At 34.0% G+C, this 16,695-nt stretch overlaps 1 protein-coding gene across 2 annotated transcripts in view; it reads right to left on the bottom strand.

Moving 5' to 3' along the window:
- USO1 (USO1 vesicle transport factor) overlaps positions 1-16,695 on the bottom strand; it is a 59,268-nt gene that overhangs the window by 17,151 nt on the left and 25,422 nt on the right. The window contains exons 7-18 of one of the 2 annotated variants that reach the window (XM_014068158.2): positions 15,813-15,868; positions 14,092-14,212; positions 13,809-13,987; positions 13,532-13,672; positions 12,331-12,419; positions 10,421-10,575; positions 8,131-8,342; positions 6,842-6,862; positions 3,321-3,431; positions 2,562-2,680; positions 1,844-2,025; positions 490-611 (exon numbers count right to left, since the gene is read on the bottom strand). In XM_014068158.2, the coding sequence (XP_013923633.2) occupies positions 490-611; positions 1,844-2,025; positions 2,562-2,680; positions 3,321-3,431; positions 6,842-6,862; positions 8,131-8,342; positions 10,421-10,575; positions 12,331-12,419; positions 13,532-13,672; positions 13,809-13,987; positions 14,092-14,212; positions 15,813-15,868 (1,508 nt within the window). The remainder of the gene's footprint in view (positions 1-489; positions 612-1,843; positions 2,026-2,561; positions 2,681-3,320; positions 3,432-6,841; positions 6,863-8,130; positions 8,343-10,420; positions 10,576-12,330; positions 12,420-13,531; positions 13,673-13,808; positions 13,988-14,091; positions 14,213-15,812; positions 15,869-16,695) is intronic. The other variant, XM_014068175.2, reaches the window with a different exon arrangement.

Raw genomic sequence — 16,695 nt, 5'->3', positions numbered from 1 at the left:
ACCAGTTCTGGGACTTAGCAGGCCTGGGTCACTGCCAATTCCAGGCTGCCAAACCACTACCGGTTCGGCTGAACCAGTCCAAACCAGTAGGAACCCACCACTGATTGACATGTTGTAAACTGAGATCTATTAAACTGAGTTATTTGATGCTATTTAATATATAATTTTACAACATGCTACATAAAAAAGCCTAAAGCCTGCCAGAGTTGAAATTACAATGAATAAGGTAAAGTATTAATTTATATACCAAATTTATCATCCAAAGATGCCTTTTGCTGCATTGCACATTTTTGGATATGTATGAATTAAAATTCTCTTCTCCCATACTCAATACAAATTAATACTTCCATTTTTTTCAATTAACAAATTCTATAATTGTAAATAAATTTCAATATAATGTGTAACTTGGGCTTAAGATATGCCTCTTTAAATATGCACAATATTCCTGAGATTAAATGCAATTCACTTAAAACAAGATACATTATTTACCTGTACTCTAATGACATTTTTATAATGTGTCACTATGTTGTCATGCTGTTCTAAAGTTTTTTTCACTTCTTCTTCCTTTTTATCTTCTTCACTTGATTTATAAACTGCCTTTGTTATAACTCCTGTAAAATGATTATTTGTAATATTAGACAATTTAAGTGAAATGTTGTAGCATTCTAGATGACTAGACGACTATAGAGATTAATAGTTTAAAGGGTGCCTTATCATTAATTTGATAATGCTATTTAGTATTTCTCAATCATTCAGATTGCTTTATTTATTATGCTAAAATATTCAGTATATCTTATACTGTTACTTTAAAATGAAAAAAAAGTTTGATAAAAATGTTCAATAAACAATGGATCGGGAAACACTTCTCAGTCATATTGTGGGTTAACCAATCCTGTTGCAATGTTTAACCCCCCCCTCCCCCAATATCCCACTGCGCTTAACTCTCCCCAATTGCTTCACATTTAAATGAATTCAATAAATACTAGTACAATAATACACCATAAGCATAATATATATATATATATATTCTGATTTCTGTGAAGAAATATGAAAGCCTCCTAAAGAACAAACTATTTTTTCTCAAGCCTTCCGCCCAAAACTGAAAATGAAAAAAATATACAAAATATACATTTAAAGAAAATTGCTGTTTCAAAATATTCATATCAAATCATAAAATAGACAAATATGCAAAAGGTTTATCTCAATATAAATAAAAATTAATTTTTCAGAAGTCAATGGAAAATTGAAGCAGAAAAAGCAGAGCCTGCTAAGGAACCCAGAAAATGAGACCGTGGAGTTCATGTGGCAATATTTGATTTGTGAGCTCTAGTGTCTCCTCTTCTCAACTTGATTTTCAGTTTCTTTTGAAACATTAGTCTTCTATATGTATCTATAATGTATAATTTACTTCATTTTGCAACAAAGTAAATGGTTTCTTCCACCTTTCTCAAAATTTTGCTAGGCCGATGGTCTTAACTACTTAAAATTAATGAAGAGATGCTACATTTCATTGTATTCAGAAATCTACGCCTCCATTGATTACAAACTTTCAAAAATTAAATTAATATACTTTGCTTGATACTTTTTAAAAATAAGAAATTGATCTCTTTCCTCTACATGATCCAATAATAAAGGCTGCAAATGTATAATTTTTCTGTTATTTTTTTTCTCTGAATTCTCAACTTTTTCATCAGAATTTTCAGAAATTGTATACCTTTAATCTATATCATTTTTTTTAAAAAAGAATTATAACTGCTGGTAAAATGTACTTTCTCCTTTTTCAAATGTAACACTTCAAGAAATAAACAAATAAAACCAGGAGAAATGATGTAACAAGTCTCACCTTCCAGTTCTTTCACCAGCTTTGTAAATTCATGATCAAACATCATATGATCAGGGCTAGAAAAGTTTGGCTGTGGTTTCTGAGCTGCTCGGGAATAGAATTCATGCTTGCTAATAAATGTCAATTTCTCAATAAAAATTTCCTTTCCAATCCTTTTTTCTATAAGCTGCTTTAGTTTTTCTCTAAAGGGGAAACAAAATTATATAATAATTCTAGCTGGGGAAAAATCCTCTTTTTAATCATATCCCTGCCCCTCAAAACCTTATGGTTCTCTTTAATAAACAGAGGATAGAGAAAAAGAAGATTATCAGGTAAATAGTATGCAATAAGCCAAAATGATGAGGAAGAAAAAAATGATGCCTTCAGATCTTATAGAGAAATTGATTTCAGTGTGAAATAAATTGAGACAAATTACAAAACAAAATCAAGCAATTTCAGAATATTGGAACTAATAAGAAAACAATGATAGTTGAAAAAAAGAGTTATGTTTTATTTTGTTTTTTCAAGCCAACAATATTTTTAAATATCACTGGAGAAACTCAGCTTCTAATTCCAAATGACATTTTTTTCAATTTCAAACCTTTGGGGCATAAAGTCTATAACAAATAATAAAAAAGCATGTATTTGCCTTAATTTATATGGAAAGCTCATCTATTTCCTAATATAGTATTTACAATGCAAAATATATTAAATGCAATATGAATGCCAATATACTCACTTTTTATAATTCTCAAGTGAATTGTCATTGTAATAAATGGAGATTCCTAGTAATAGAGCACACAATCCTTGAACCAGCTGCTCCTCTTCTCCGAGGTTTTCTGCTATTTGTCCTGTTAGCTATATCTTTGGCTAAGGATACTAGAGACTTAAATCCTTTTCTTTGGATCATATTTTAGATTAAAAAGGTAACAATTTCCTTGATTTATTTTGACTGAATGGCTATGTCAATGCAGATATCTTAACATCTACTTGTATGTTCATTTGTTAATTTATTCAATTTCTATGGCACCCATCTCATTCAATGACTCCGTACCAATACCAAGTGGCTTACCACTGTCTTCTTTCATAAAACTTACTGATTTACCAACCTGGCTATGGCTTTTGGACTTCCTGGGAGCTTCTCTTAGTACTAACTTAACTTTTCACCATCAGCTTATCTTGAGCCAGGTTTTTATCTTAATAAGTTAACTGCAAAACAATCCTTTGTTTAGTTATTTAATCAAAGCAAATTTAATGAACATAGTTATTATACCCTAACAGAAACATGCAGCATATCAATTTTAAGAGAGGAAAGTGAAAATCTGTTTATGAGAACAATGTGAGATATTTTAATAATAATAAATGTAAAAATTGCAAACATTTGCTACATCATTTAAAGAAACATTTCTTTTAGTGAATTGTCACTTCTCTCCTTCAATCAAAACTTTATATATTTACTACAGTGAAGCATTAAATGGTAATTCTTTTAAAAGGATACAAATGGAATATTTGCTGAATTGTGAAGAAAATGTGTGACAGCGATGGGGCAATTGCTTAGCCATGTGCAAAGCAGCATTAATAATCCAACTCTTGTCTGCACTTTGCTTCCCTGGAAAACAAGAAAATAAATGTTATCTCTGTTTGCATCACTTTTATATATTGCCTCATATTTTGATTCATAATTTTCAAGGTCAACAATCAATCAATCAAAACCATTCCCTAAAAGTGAGGGAGGCACAGGCCTAGGAGAAACTTGAAATACAATAAATATTCAGAACAAAATCTAGAATAAAATACCAAGGCAGCCTGATGAGAACTGTGCATCCTTAGTATTCGCAATTGGAAAAGAAGAGTGGGCTAGGGATTATTGCTATCAGCTTGAAAAGGAGGCTGAATTAAAGTGAATCTTGACTTTATTTTGCAGTAGCAATCCTATTTGGCTTACTACATAACTTTTATGATAGGCAACCTAATAACCAAACACATATTTGCTGTGATTCTGTGAATGGTACAGTTCAGTCCATCACTGACAGGATCTCTCTCCTACTTTTGCCTTGCTCAAGCTTTCTATATAACTAAAAAGACAAGACCATATAATAATTTAATACTACACTATTGAAGATGTTGGCTAATGAAACTTCTGCAAGAAAACTACCAAGCTCAGATAGCACCAAGAACACCACATTAAAAATAACACAAACCATAGCAGAATAATATAATTTTAAAAAGGAAGATTATGAACTAAAGATGGATAGGGAACTGAATTACAAATATTCAGTATACCCTTATTATCTATTGCTGCACTCTGTGTATAGCTGCACAAAATTTAGTTACATTTTACGCACTAGCAGGCTGTCTACCTCAAAATAAAAAGATGAGAAGGCATGCATCTGGTTACCCGGAAAATTTATTTAAAAGGAATAATAAGTTTATTATGTAGATCCAGGGATGGTTTTCACTTACCTTCCCTATCGGTTTGCAAATGTGCACGGACACATGTGCACTCACTTCGTTCGCAAGCGCCCTGTCCACACATGCACTCAGCCTTTGTGCATGTGCTTTGCGCAAAAAAAATCCCTAAACAGTACGAAATAGAGCCAGGGAGGGTGGGCGGACCCACCCATGATTTCCACTACCAGTTTGGGTGAACCAGACGGAATTGGTAGAATATCATGTCTGTGTAGATCCATACAGAATTTATGGTACAACAAGACAAACTGTGTCAAGAGTAAGATTGGATGAAATTCACTTAACAACCATCTTCCTTAGCAATTGAAATTTTGGCTCAATTCTTGTCATAAGTTGAAGACTTGTATATGAGGGAAAGTATGACACTATTTCCATTACTGAAACTTGGTGGGATGAGACCAATTCTGGAACGTACAGGTAGAGAGATTCAAATTGTTCAAAAGAAATAGTAGAATAAAAGAAGAAGTAGAGTTGCACCGTTTAAAAGAAATAACTATACCAATATAGAATTTTTTTTTTAAAGGATGAAAATCTTCTTGAATGCATTTGGGTTAATACAAAAGGGAAAAAGGAATGATATTGCCATATCTGTATACCACAGGACACCAAATCAATCAGAGGAAATAAACTTTTTGCTAATGTGCAGAAAGCACACTAGAATAGTAATGGGAAATTTTAACTATCCCAACATCTATGGGAAGACAAACTCTGCACCAAGTGGAAAATCAAACGGATTCCTGACAAATCTAGGAGACAACGTTGTCACCCAAAAGGCAAGAGGCAGACACTAGAGGTCAGCTATACTGGACTTAATATTTAGTAACAGAGATGAAATGACAGAAGGGATTTACGTTGCAGGGGAAGGTAAACATGTCATGTTGGAATTTAACATAACCCAGGGACAAGCAAAGTCATACTAATGTTTTAGAAGGATTCCATAGATGAACATTCCAAAGGAAAAACAACTCAAGAACCTCTGAAAAATGAGAGTATAAAAACCCAGTCTATCACTGAGAAAGAAAAATAAGAGAGACCCTAGATGAAACCAGCATGGTTGCATAAGGAACTCTTTGATGAACTGAAAGACAAAAAGGAGAAGTCAGAAAAACTAAAGTTCGGAACAAACTAAACTTGAATAATATATATATTATTCAATATTAAAAATGGGAAAGTTAATTAAGCAATATATATGCAAACATCTAGAAACAAGCAAAGTTGTTACCAGAAGCCAAAAACTGATCATGTCAGATAAACCTTACTGTATTCTTTGACAAAGTGACTAAGCTACTGGACCAGAAAATTACTGTGGATATAATATACTTGGACTTCAGTTAGACATTTGACAGCACAGACCACAACCCTATTACTGTGTAAGATAGAAAAATGTAGGATAGATAGAATCTCCACTAGATGAATTTTTACTGGTTAAATCAACCACACTCAATTTGTAGTCCTCAATGGAACGACATCTATATGGTGGGAAGTACTCTTCAAAATCTTCCTAAAGAATTTAGATGAAGGGGTAGAAGAGGAAGTCATCAAATCTGCAGAGAACACCAAATTGAAGGGAATAGCCTTAGCATAGCTTTTAGAACATAGGTTCAGGATCCAGAAAAATCTTGAGAGATTTCAATAGTAGATCCTATCCAACAAAACTATTTCTATCTGGTTTTGATATTTTAAAAAATCAGTCTTTTTACTTTAAATAGTTCTTATTAGCAATAGATTTTGCAATTGCATTTTGTCAATTGTATTTTTGTTTATTTATAGCCTATCTTTACTATTTACAAATAATGCAGCAAATATATCCAACGTATCTTCTACCTCCTATTTTCTCCATATGTGAGGTGAGTTAGGCTGAGAGAGACTAACAGCCCTAAGGTCACCCAGCTGGTTTTCATGATTTAAGGTAGGACATGAACTCATGGTCTCTTGCTTTCTAGCCTGGCACTTTAACCACTAGATCAAACCGTTTTGTCTTTCTGTTCTTCTGTTCCATTTATAACTTAAGCAAAAAAAACTTACAAAATGTAAATGCATTAAATATATACATTTTATTCTGCATGGTCAGCAGAAATACTAATCAAGGAGAGTGAATCACTCAATAAAACAAAATTTAATCTGAAAATAATTTAATTAAAAGTAGGATGAATACTAATACCATGAATACATGGTTTGGAAACATCACAATTTTTTAAATCTTCTATCTGGTTATGAAAAGAAAGTACTCATTAAATTTTGTAGAAAACAAATACTGAATTTACACTAAAAGAAGACAAAAGAAGTCAAACTACATTTAGTACCCACTGGTTATGCAAGGACTCCTGGGAGAAAGAAAAAGCACCCATAACAACCATGTTCCCTTGTCAGTCACCAAAAACACCATGAGATAGACAGTTTGTTACTAGAAATAACACCAAGCAACAGGCACAAACTGTGAGTACAAAAAAAACCACCCTCAAACAGTTAATTCATAAAACAAAGCAAAGCTGAGATAGCAGATAGACCCTGCTACAATGAAAGGAACGCCTTGAGTTCATCAATACATACCCGTCTGTCGATCTTATCACCCTGTGAACCATACATTAAATATTACAAGGGAATGCTGCAGGATATTAAAATCACTACAATACTGTACAGAGGTAAGTTGTTTTCGATTTTCATTAATCTGAACAATTCTGCGACTATGTATATGGATGACATAGAAGTGTACACATTTTTAAAAAAAACAAATACCAATATCAGTTCCTTTTCAGAACAAATATTTTTGAATGAGATGAAAAATTAATACTGAAATGTGTTGTTATGTATGGTTTAACATCAACCAAATGATGTTTGCTTGGTTTATGGGAATTTTACTTCATTTAAATATTTATTTGTTTTCAAACCTGTTTGCATACAAACAGTGGAATGAGGTTCATAATAATTTTCCATGCTGCTCTGAAGGGAAAAAATGTTATTTACTGTATTAAAAATATGCAATAAAAATCATTTTCCTCCATCCTAAATGTATACACAAATGTTTGAAGCATACACATGTTCTACAAACTAATAACAAAAGGATTGAAAATCAATGTAAAGACCATTTACATTGGTATTTTGTATTATTTTACATTATTGATAAATTCATAAGAAGTTAAGTCCATATGTGGTCTCAATAAGTGGCCAAGGTTTTTTTGTACACATTCGTTTCTTGGTTTCATACATTCAAGGTTCAAATATTTACCATTGCTCTATGAAAAAAAACAAAGCACATGCTATTTTTGCCTTACCATTTAGTCCCTTACTTCAGTTTTTACTTCCTTCAAGGATGTACTGTATATATCAAACAGATTACCCATGCATTTCTGATTCTTTACAGTCTGATTCTTTACAATATGCTTTCCCTTTCCTTATTGAGTTCAAAGCATAACAAACACTCCTCCAATATTTCCTCTCTATAGTTCTATGAGATAGACTGACAAAGCTTCCATAGCTGAGGACAGATTTAAACCTGGAGCTCCTTGGTCCAAATTCAGTGCAGTCACAGCACACTATTTTTTCCATATATTTCCATATATGTTAGGCACAGACATTACTTACATCCCAGCAAACAACTAGTTCTGATAATTCCAATCATTGGTTCTATCCCTATATGCTTATTAGAATTAGCACAAAGTAATGGAAAACACTATATATTAAAAGCAATAGTTTGTGCCAAGAACATTTAATAGTGTTTTATGGTTTGCTAAATGTAATAATCAAGATATTTTATAACAACTCTCTTTTTACAAATGTTTCTTTATGGGCACTTCTAAAAGAATTCAGAGATATGCAAGTTACAGTTTCCTATGCTGTACCTGAGACAGAATGTTAGTGCACTGCTGAAGTAAGGACACTGGAGGATTTCCAATACTAGTGGCTAGCTGTACCCGTAGCAGCTGTTCTTTTAGAGTGGCATTTTCTTGCAAAGCATGGGCCAATGCCACAGCCGCACACCAATTTGAAACAGAATCTGTAGAAAAGAGTCCTCCACAAAGAAGTTGGCCAGCTGAGACAGAATTTCCAGTAGCTGTAAAATAAGCAGTCAATTTATTGACAGGATTATTTCAGACATGTTCACCTATATAAAGCTTTTGAAAATACCCGGGAGATATCTAATGCAGGAATGTTTAGACCTTGATAGGGGGCTTCGGAGTATAGCCAATTGAAATGATAAGAAAAACAATATGTGGGCCAATTTTGAGCAGCTATGCTGGAGTTGTATGCAGGAGTTGTTGGTCTGCTATCAGCAGGATTTTGTACTTAAACTGAAATATTCAAAATTAGAAGATTAGAAGATTTCTAATGTTTAGACCAATGTTTAATAAACTATGGAAAAGTTAACTTATATAATAACATGTACTGAAGGATATGCTGACCTTAAAGATGTATATAATGTGTGGCATCCATGCAAGAATTCCTCAGGACATTAAGAATACCCAGAGCAAATAGTAGATCCAACCCCCTACTCAAGCAGGAAAGCCTATACACGTGATGGCAAATCTATGGGACACATGCTGGAAGTGGCATTCAAAGCCATCTCTCTGGGCACATGAGCCGTCACCCATTGCTCTTCCGGGTTCCGGTGCGCTGGCCAGCTGGTCTTCACACGTGCGTGAGCTCCGAAAATCAAAAGAGCAGCCACCTGGTGCATATATGCGCTGGGAAGATAATCTTCCGGTTTCCGCATGCACACTGGCCAGCTGATCTTCGCATGCACATGTGCACCAGAAACAGGAAGACCAGGTGGCTGGTGTGCATACACATGCTGGAAACCAGAAGATCATCTTCCCGGCGCACATAGGCATACTGGGCAGCTGTTCTGGTTTTCAGCACTTGGTGCCGAAAAGGTTCGCCAACACTGGCCTATACCATTTCAGACAAATGGCTGTTCAGTTTCTTTTTTTAAAACGTCCAGTGATGGAGCATTCACAACTTCTGGGGGCAAGCTATTCTATTGGTTTACTCCCCTCACCATTAGGAAATGTCTCCTTAGTTTTGGTTGCTTCTCTCCTTGGTTAGTTTCTATCCATTTTTTCTTATCTTGTCTTCTGGTGGTTTGGAAGATAGTGTCCTCGTCTTTGTAGGAGTCCTTCAAATATTGGAATACTGCTATCATGTCCCCTCTAGTCCTTCTTTTCACCATACTAGACCTCCACAATTCCTGCAACCATTCTTCGTATGTTTTAGCTTCCAGAACCCTAAATATTTTTGTTGATCTTTTCTGCACTCTTTCCAAAGTCTCTACCTCTATCTATAATGTGGTGACCAGAATTGGATGCAATTTTCCAAATGTGGACTTACTAAGGCTTTGTTAAGTGGAACTAGAATTTCATGTGATCTTGAATCTATCGCTCTAAATGCAGCCTAGGATTGCACTGGCTTTTTTGGCTGCACACTGTTGGCTCAAATATGCACCAAAGACAAATTCTTTGTGTGTCCAATCACACTTGGCCAACAAATAATTCTATTCTATTCTATTTCTATTCAGTGATTGTCCTCTAGGACTCTCATAATTATTGGTAATTAATTACCTATATAATTGGTTTTTCGTGCCTAAGTGTAAAACCTTACTTTTATCTATGTTGAATTTCATTTTGTTAGATAAGGCCAATTATCAGTAAATGTGATAATATTATGTATTATTATTGTGTTTGTTAATGATATCTTATTATGAGGTTTTTTTTTCCAGCACAGCAGGTAATAGAAAAAAAACCCCAAAGAAAGTTGCTGGGAGAGTCTAATGCCGCTTATTGATACTTTATTTTGTTAAAATATCATTGTCATTTCTGGAATCAAAAAGGGATTAAGTGAAATGAGCTTCACATTAAGAAAATAAAGTATTCTTCAACATTAAAGCAACAGAAGGATTTTCAAACAACTTACAGAAGCATTCAATAATATTTCTATTATGCCATTTCATGTGTTATTACAATAGTGCCAAGTTTGTTTCTGGAGCAATTGTAAATGAACAGAACTCGAAAACTCTACAATTACCACTTATAAGGAAAAGCTTCCTGAAAGTAAGTGGAATTTTCCTCCCTCCCCATAATCATGTAATTTTGCACTTAAAGTTAGAAGTAGGAATTTAACTTTCCAATACCGTACCATCAATGGTTGAAGGTAGAAGAGTTGATACAATTTCTCCTTGCCCTTTTTGGTTTTTGTATAAGAAACACTGGAAGCAATAAAGGACAGCACAGCGCAGGACAAATGGTTGTCTCTCATTTACCATTGACATAAGAAGTACAACAATTGCAGGCCTGTGATTGAAAGAAGAGTCTTTTTTTACTTTAAGTCTGTACGCTTCCATAAAAATGTGGTTCATATGTACATAAAATTGATATACTAATAGGTAAAAGAAAATATATTAATTAATCCAAGTTGTCAGAAAACATATGACTCATTTTTGTTTTTCTAATTCTTCCAAGTAATTACTTCATTTTACACATATTTTTTAATGTGGCTCTTCTTCCCAGGACAGCAATTTACAAAAATTATTTACACATAGAAGTCCGAGTTCAACGCTTGAGGTCTCCAAAAAGAGTAAGAAAGATGGCCGAGGGGCAACTAGAAATAATTACAACTCAGTATTACTTTTAGATCTGAACTTTCCTTTAACTGCTTTTTGAACTTGATTCAAAAAGAAAATAACATAGTACTTTCTTTCTGATATTAAGAAACAAATGATTTGCAATTCATAGACCTCTGATAAAAATCATATTTGAGTATATGAAACAACTGTCAATACCACATTACTATGAGTGTACTTCTGGTTTCCTTGATGAAACAGATTATTTGGACCATTTGCAGTCAGGATTCAGGCCTGGATATGAACAGAAATGGCATTGGTCATAGTTTTTGTGACCAATGATCTCTGATGAGAGCGGCATGGAGTAGCTTGTTCATCCTTGCTCTACTTGATCTACCAGCAGCCTTTGATACCATTGATGATGATAACTTTCTGAAATGGCTTTGGGGGTTGCAAGGGTGGGGAACTGTGTTTCCTAGTTCACTTCCTTTCTTTAGGTCACTCTCAGTCATTGTTGATAGGAAGCAAGAAGTCCAGCCTCACCCTCTGCTTTGAAGGGTCTAACAGGGCTTGGCACTTTCTCCACTTCTGTTTAACATATACATTAAGTCACTGGATGAGATTATCCACCAACATGGGTTGAAGGTCAATATGCTGATGACATATTGGGCTGAACAACATGGGCTGAAGGTCAATATGCTGATGATCCTCGAATTACTTCTGATACAGTATGTATATTGCAGACCATGGTGAGTTAAAACATATTGTGGCCTGTCTCTCACAGTGCCTGGAGGCCGTAATGGGCTTGATGGGGAGCAATGGACTGAAACCCTGGTAAGACAGAATGGCTCTGGGTTTGGGGTTCTTCAATTCATGGGAAATTGCCATCTCTGATCTTGGATGGGGTTGCCCTGCCCCAAACAGACCCAGTGTTTGGAGTTTCTCCTGAACTCATGATTCCTGCTTGAAGAACAAGTAGCAGTCATAGTCAGTAGGGCCTTTGTGCAACTATAGCTCAGGAATTCTGGCAGTTGAAGTCCACACGTCATAAAAGGGCCTTAGTTGCTCACCCATGATCTAGTGGCACCAAGAAAGGCCTTCTCTGTGGTAGCCCCTGCCCTGTGGAACATCATCACTACAGAAATAAGACCCTCATTTTGCAAACTCTTGAAAAAGGATCTCAGAGTGACATGGAGTCCATCAAGTAATTGATCTGATGTTGTGGCCAGGGGAAAGGTGTTATTACTTTTGTATTGAGGCTTTATAGCTGTAAATTGCCCTGTATCATTGTGAGTGAATTGGGTGGCCATAGAAAATTTCTTAATAAATAAATCATGAAAACTCAGAATATCTTCAATATCAAATCCCATTTCTTATAATTAAATATTAACATTTCAAATTTTTATATCCGATTTACACCTAACTGTGTATCCTCCCATAAACATTGATTTTTACACAAAGTTGCATTACATTTTCTTTAACATACCTTGGAGGATTTGAAGGTGCATTTACTGAAGCAAAGTAATCTTGATTCATTTGAGATCCTCGAATTACTTCTGATACAGTGTTAATGGTCTAGAAAATAAGAATTAAAGAACACAAAGAAATCAAACACAAAGAAATCAAACCAAAATGTCAGAATCAGGAAGTGAATAATGAATTTATATTGAGTTTGTATCTTTGATTTATGCTACATTATACAAAATGCCCACTAATAGTATTTATATTTATTTATGAAAATACAATCAAATATTTTCAATTTCGATTCTCTGAATATATGAAAGTAACATGATTGCTGAACAGATTTAAGATTGGACAATATTTTATTACTTGTTACTCCACGCAATCAGAAAAATATGGAATTATTGAACGTTCAGCAATTTTTGTGCATTTAGCTGTTTACATTGAATGAGTTGATACTCTAAAAGACAACTTTTACATGCTATCCTACAAAATCTGAAAAACAATTAACTGAATGACATCAGTCCAATTCACTTGCAAATGATATAAAACACCATAAAATATTCTAAAATAATATTATTCCCTAATAACATTGTTAAAATGAAGGTTATCTTTACAGAAATAAAAGAAGACCTGAACAGTTTGTCAAAAGTTTTCAATAATCCAAAATTAGTTAAATTTACATTTGAAACGATGAAGTTGAATCAAGCACAGGTAGTCCTCAATAGTGACCATAGACCATTTAGTGATCATTCGAATTTACAACAGCCCAAAAAAATTACTTATGACTATTTTTCACATTTACAACCATTATAGCAATTCCATGATCATATGATGAAAATGTAGATGCTTGGCAAGCAGTTTGTATTTATGATGGTCACAGTGTCTCAGTCATGTCATCACTTTTGCAACCTTCTGACAAGCAAAATCAATGGGGAGGCCAGATTCACTTAATAACTGTGTTACTCACTTAACAACTGATGTGATTCACTTCACAATTGTGGCAAGAAAGTTGTAAAATGGGGCAAAATTCACTTAACAACTGCATCACAACAACAGAAACTTTGGGCTCAATTGTTGAGGATTACCTGTAATTAGGTGTCAATATTTTAAAGTTCTACGGAAATTTAAAAAACTTCAGTATTTCAGAAAAGGCTATGATAATTTCCTCTTGTTATCTGATCATCATCTTATCTTGCAACAGTTACTATTCTCTAGTATTTTACCTCTGTAAGAATATCAGCAGGAACTCCAGTTGCCATCAGAATTGTACAAAGCTGTTGTAATAACCCACAATGAAACATGGTTTTTTGACAACTGGTGGTGGCACCAGGAGGATTTGTAGGAGACACCAGTACACGTACCAGCTGTAAAAAAAGCAAACAATGATTTAGGTGTGTTGAAAATATCCAAAGCATCATTTTTAAATAACTTCAAAGATAATTCTATTCCATTTGACATTAGTACAAAATTAAATGTTACTCTATATGGATAAGAAATTACCTGAAGCATCAAATGTAAATTGGTTACTTTCTGTGCAGACCAACCAGCATTATCATCACCAACTTCAAACCATGGTTTCATACGCTGAATATAAGAACCTTCCTTGAAAAAATTCTGATTTGAATTGTTATTTTTCAACAAATTTTGTAGCAACAGAAGACAGTCCTCAACTACTATGCCTGCAAAATAGAGTGGTTAACAGACATTAATTTAATAGCTCTTATAAATCTGAACTATCTGAACTCATAACTATGGAATGAAAATGCAGATTTCAGGAACATACCTCCATCACTATTACCCTCATCTGTTATGATATCTAACAATCTTTCAAATGCATTTTCAAAAGCAACTATTTTCTGGATTGCTGCATTACTTTTTGTTAACTGCTGAAGTAACAAAACACCCTGGAGGAGAAAAGGGGGGGGGGAGGCAAAATGTTCATTGCAGTTAAAAACAAAAGACAACAACCACCAATTGCAGACAAGAACCAGCATAAGTATATATTCCATAAAATCATTTAAAAGTTTATGAGAACAGTTGAATAAGAACCTTTCTCTCATATAATTTCATCTTCTGTTGCTCAAATCTCCTTTAACAAAAACAGAGAATGGAGGGGAAATAAGTAGTTTTGTAAAGTACTCCATCATGCAGCTTCTTCAAATGAGCCAGAACTTCTTCCTTACCTATATTTTAGGGTTTTTAATGCCACATTATGGAGTAAAAATAGTAGAATTGTACTGTTTAAGTTAATTGTTTGAATAGCAAGGATAAACTATTATACATTGTGGGCACCTAGTTTTTTTTAAAAATTTACAGTGCCATCTCTTCTTCTATGGTTATATTTTAGAATTCTCTCTCAAATTATTAAATAAATAAATAAATATGAACTTGTAAATGGGAAGTTTTGGTTCCTGGATCTTTCTTTGTTTGAACTTTCCAAAGAATATAGACATGATTCATATATGATAAAGCAGCAGAATAGTGGCTGCTGCACCTGAAAACATATCTCTAACTTATCTAAAATTAGATAAGTTACCGTATTTTTCAGAGTATAAGATGCACTAGGCTATAAGATGCACCAAGGTTTTGAAGAGGCAAATTTAAAAAAATGTTTTTTTATACCACGCAAACTTCCCAAAAATGGTCCGTTTTCGGAAAAAAAGAGGCCTTTTTTTTTTTTAAAGGGCATGAATAGCCCTTAGGAGGCTTGTAGAGTGTTTTTGGGGTGGGGGTGGGGGCAAAAATTAGCAAAAAATTGCCTGTTTTTCATGAAAACCAGCCCAGGGTTTGTTGTTGTTGTTTTTGCCAAAAAGGGCATTAGTGCTCCTGGGGGCTGGGGGGGGGGGAAACAAAATTGAGCAAAAACCACTCATTTCTGCTCCCTCAGCCCCCAGGAGCTCTCTGAAAGCCTCCTACAAGCTATGCACCACCATTTTGGTGAAGGGGCAAGGTTTTGGAAGGCAAAAAATGCTTTATTCAGTGTGTAAGACGCACCCCGATTTTCAGCCTCTTTTTTGAGGGGAAAATGTACGTCTTATACTCTGAAAAATATGGTAATATCTGTCTAGACATTTGTTAAAAATGCTTGAAAAATAAGAAAAGATTTTTTTTCTAACTATGCAAAATGTATGTCTAATAATTTATAAAATAAGGACAGCAATCACAACATGTAAATGAGTAAGAAAATATAAGATTTAGGGATGTGAAGTGCAAGGAAATACAGTTATAAGCAAAGAAAGTGTCATTTCAGATTAATAATTTTCTGTGCAAAACCAGAAGAAACTTGTTTATCAATTTACAATAAACCTGTCAATCTCTTATGATTTTCAGCATGAGGTTAATTAAAAATAAACCTATTTTCTTCAAGCACAGTCTATAATAATCTACTCTGATTATATCATATTTTCAGTGAAACATAAATGCTAAAAAACACTGGGCTGGTTTTACAATTGAGAAAAGAATGACATTAATAAAATGTTGCATGAATGTAAAATATCTACTCACATCATTTCTTATGACTTCTCTAGAATCTGCTAGTAGATCCATTAACCTTGAGACTCCTAGAAAAAAAATGATAGATTTGAGTTTAAGGGAGAATTATCTATTTTAATCAGCCATGGACATTCAAGGTCTCAAGCAAAGCCTTATCTAATCTGGCCAGTACTGATTCTACTAAATTGAAATATCAAGGTCTGAATATATGAATTTCTACATTCATGTCATATGAGACATCATTAAAGTATAACCCCCTCTCCTCCCCATATTGTTTTCTTGATAAATTAAGAAACTTTTTAATGGCTTGTTAGCATTCAGAGAATAAAAAATAGTACAGTCTATGTGTTTCTTGCACCACTGTAACCTACCTTAATATTCTGACTAGAAATATGACTACCAGAAATATGGAAAATTATGCTCAACTTTTGAATCAAGTGAAGCTAGAGAGTACAATTAATCTTATCAATGGAATGGCAAGCAAGAAACATATTTTAATAACGTACAGCAATGAATTAACTTTCTCATAGACAAGAACAGGTTGTCCAGAGTATAACAGTAAAATCCATGGTAGATTATTACAATACACTACATACATAGCACTGAAAATCTAATTCATCCATCATCTTAATTATCAGATTCTTTAGGCAGCCACTATGAATAATAATTCAACTGCCATATTCTGTAATAAACTAAATTCAGTTGAGCAGCTATTGTACAATCTTTAGTTCTGAAACAGATAAGACAGGTTCTGGGCCCTAATCAAGAGGTTGTCCCAGAGGTGCTTTTTCCAAAAGGCACCTAGACTTTATTTTCTCTTTTGAAAATGTTTTGCTTCTCATCCGAGAAGCTTCTGCACTTCTAACTAATGGATGGGGAATGGAATGATTTATAT

The sequence above is a fragment of the Thamnophis sirtalis genome, unplaced genomic scaffold (genome assembly GCF_051295495.1).
Source record: "Thamnophis sirtalis isolate CommonGarterSnake01/CBP01778 unplaced genomic scaffold, rThaSir2_p1.2 scaffold_4, whole genome shotgun sequence".
NCBI classification, from domain to species: domain Eukaryota; kingdom Metazoa; phylum Chordata; class Lepidosauria; order Squamata; family Natricidae; genus Thamnophis; species Thamnophis sirtalis.
The sequence above is the reverse complement of the archived record's forward strand: the minus strand, read 5'-3'. Positions and strand labels throughout refer to the sequence as shown.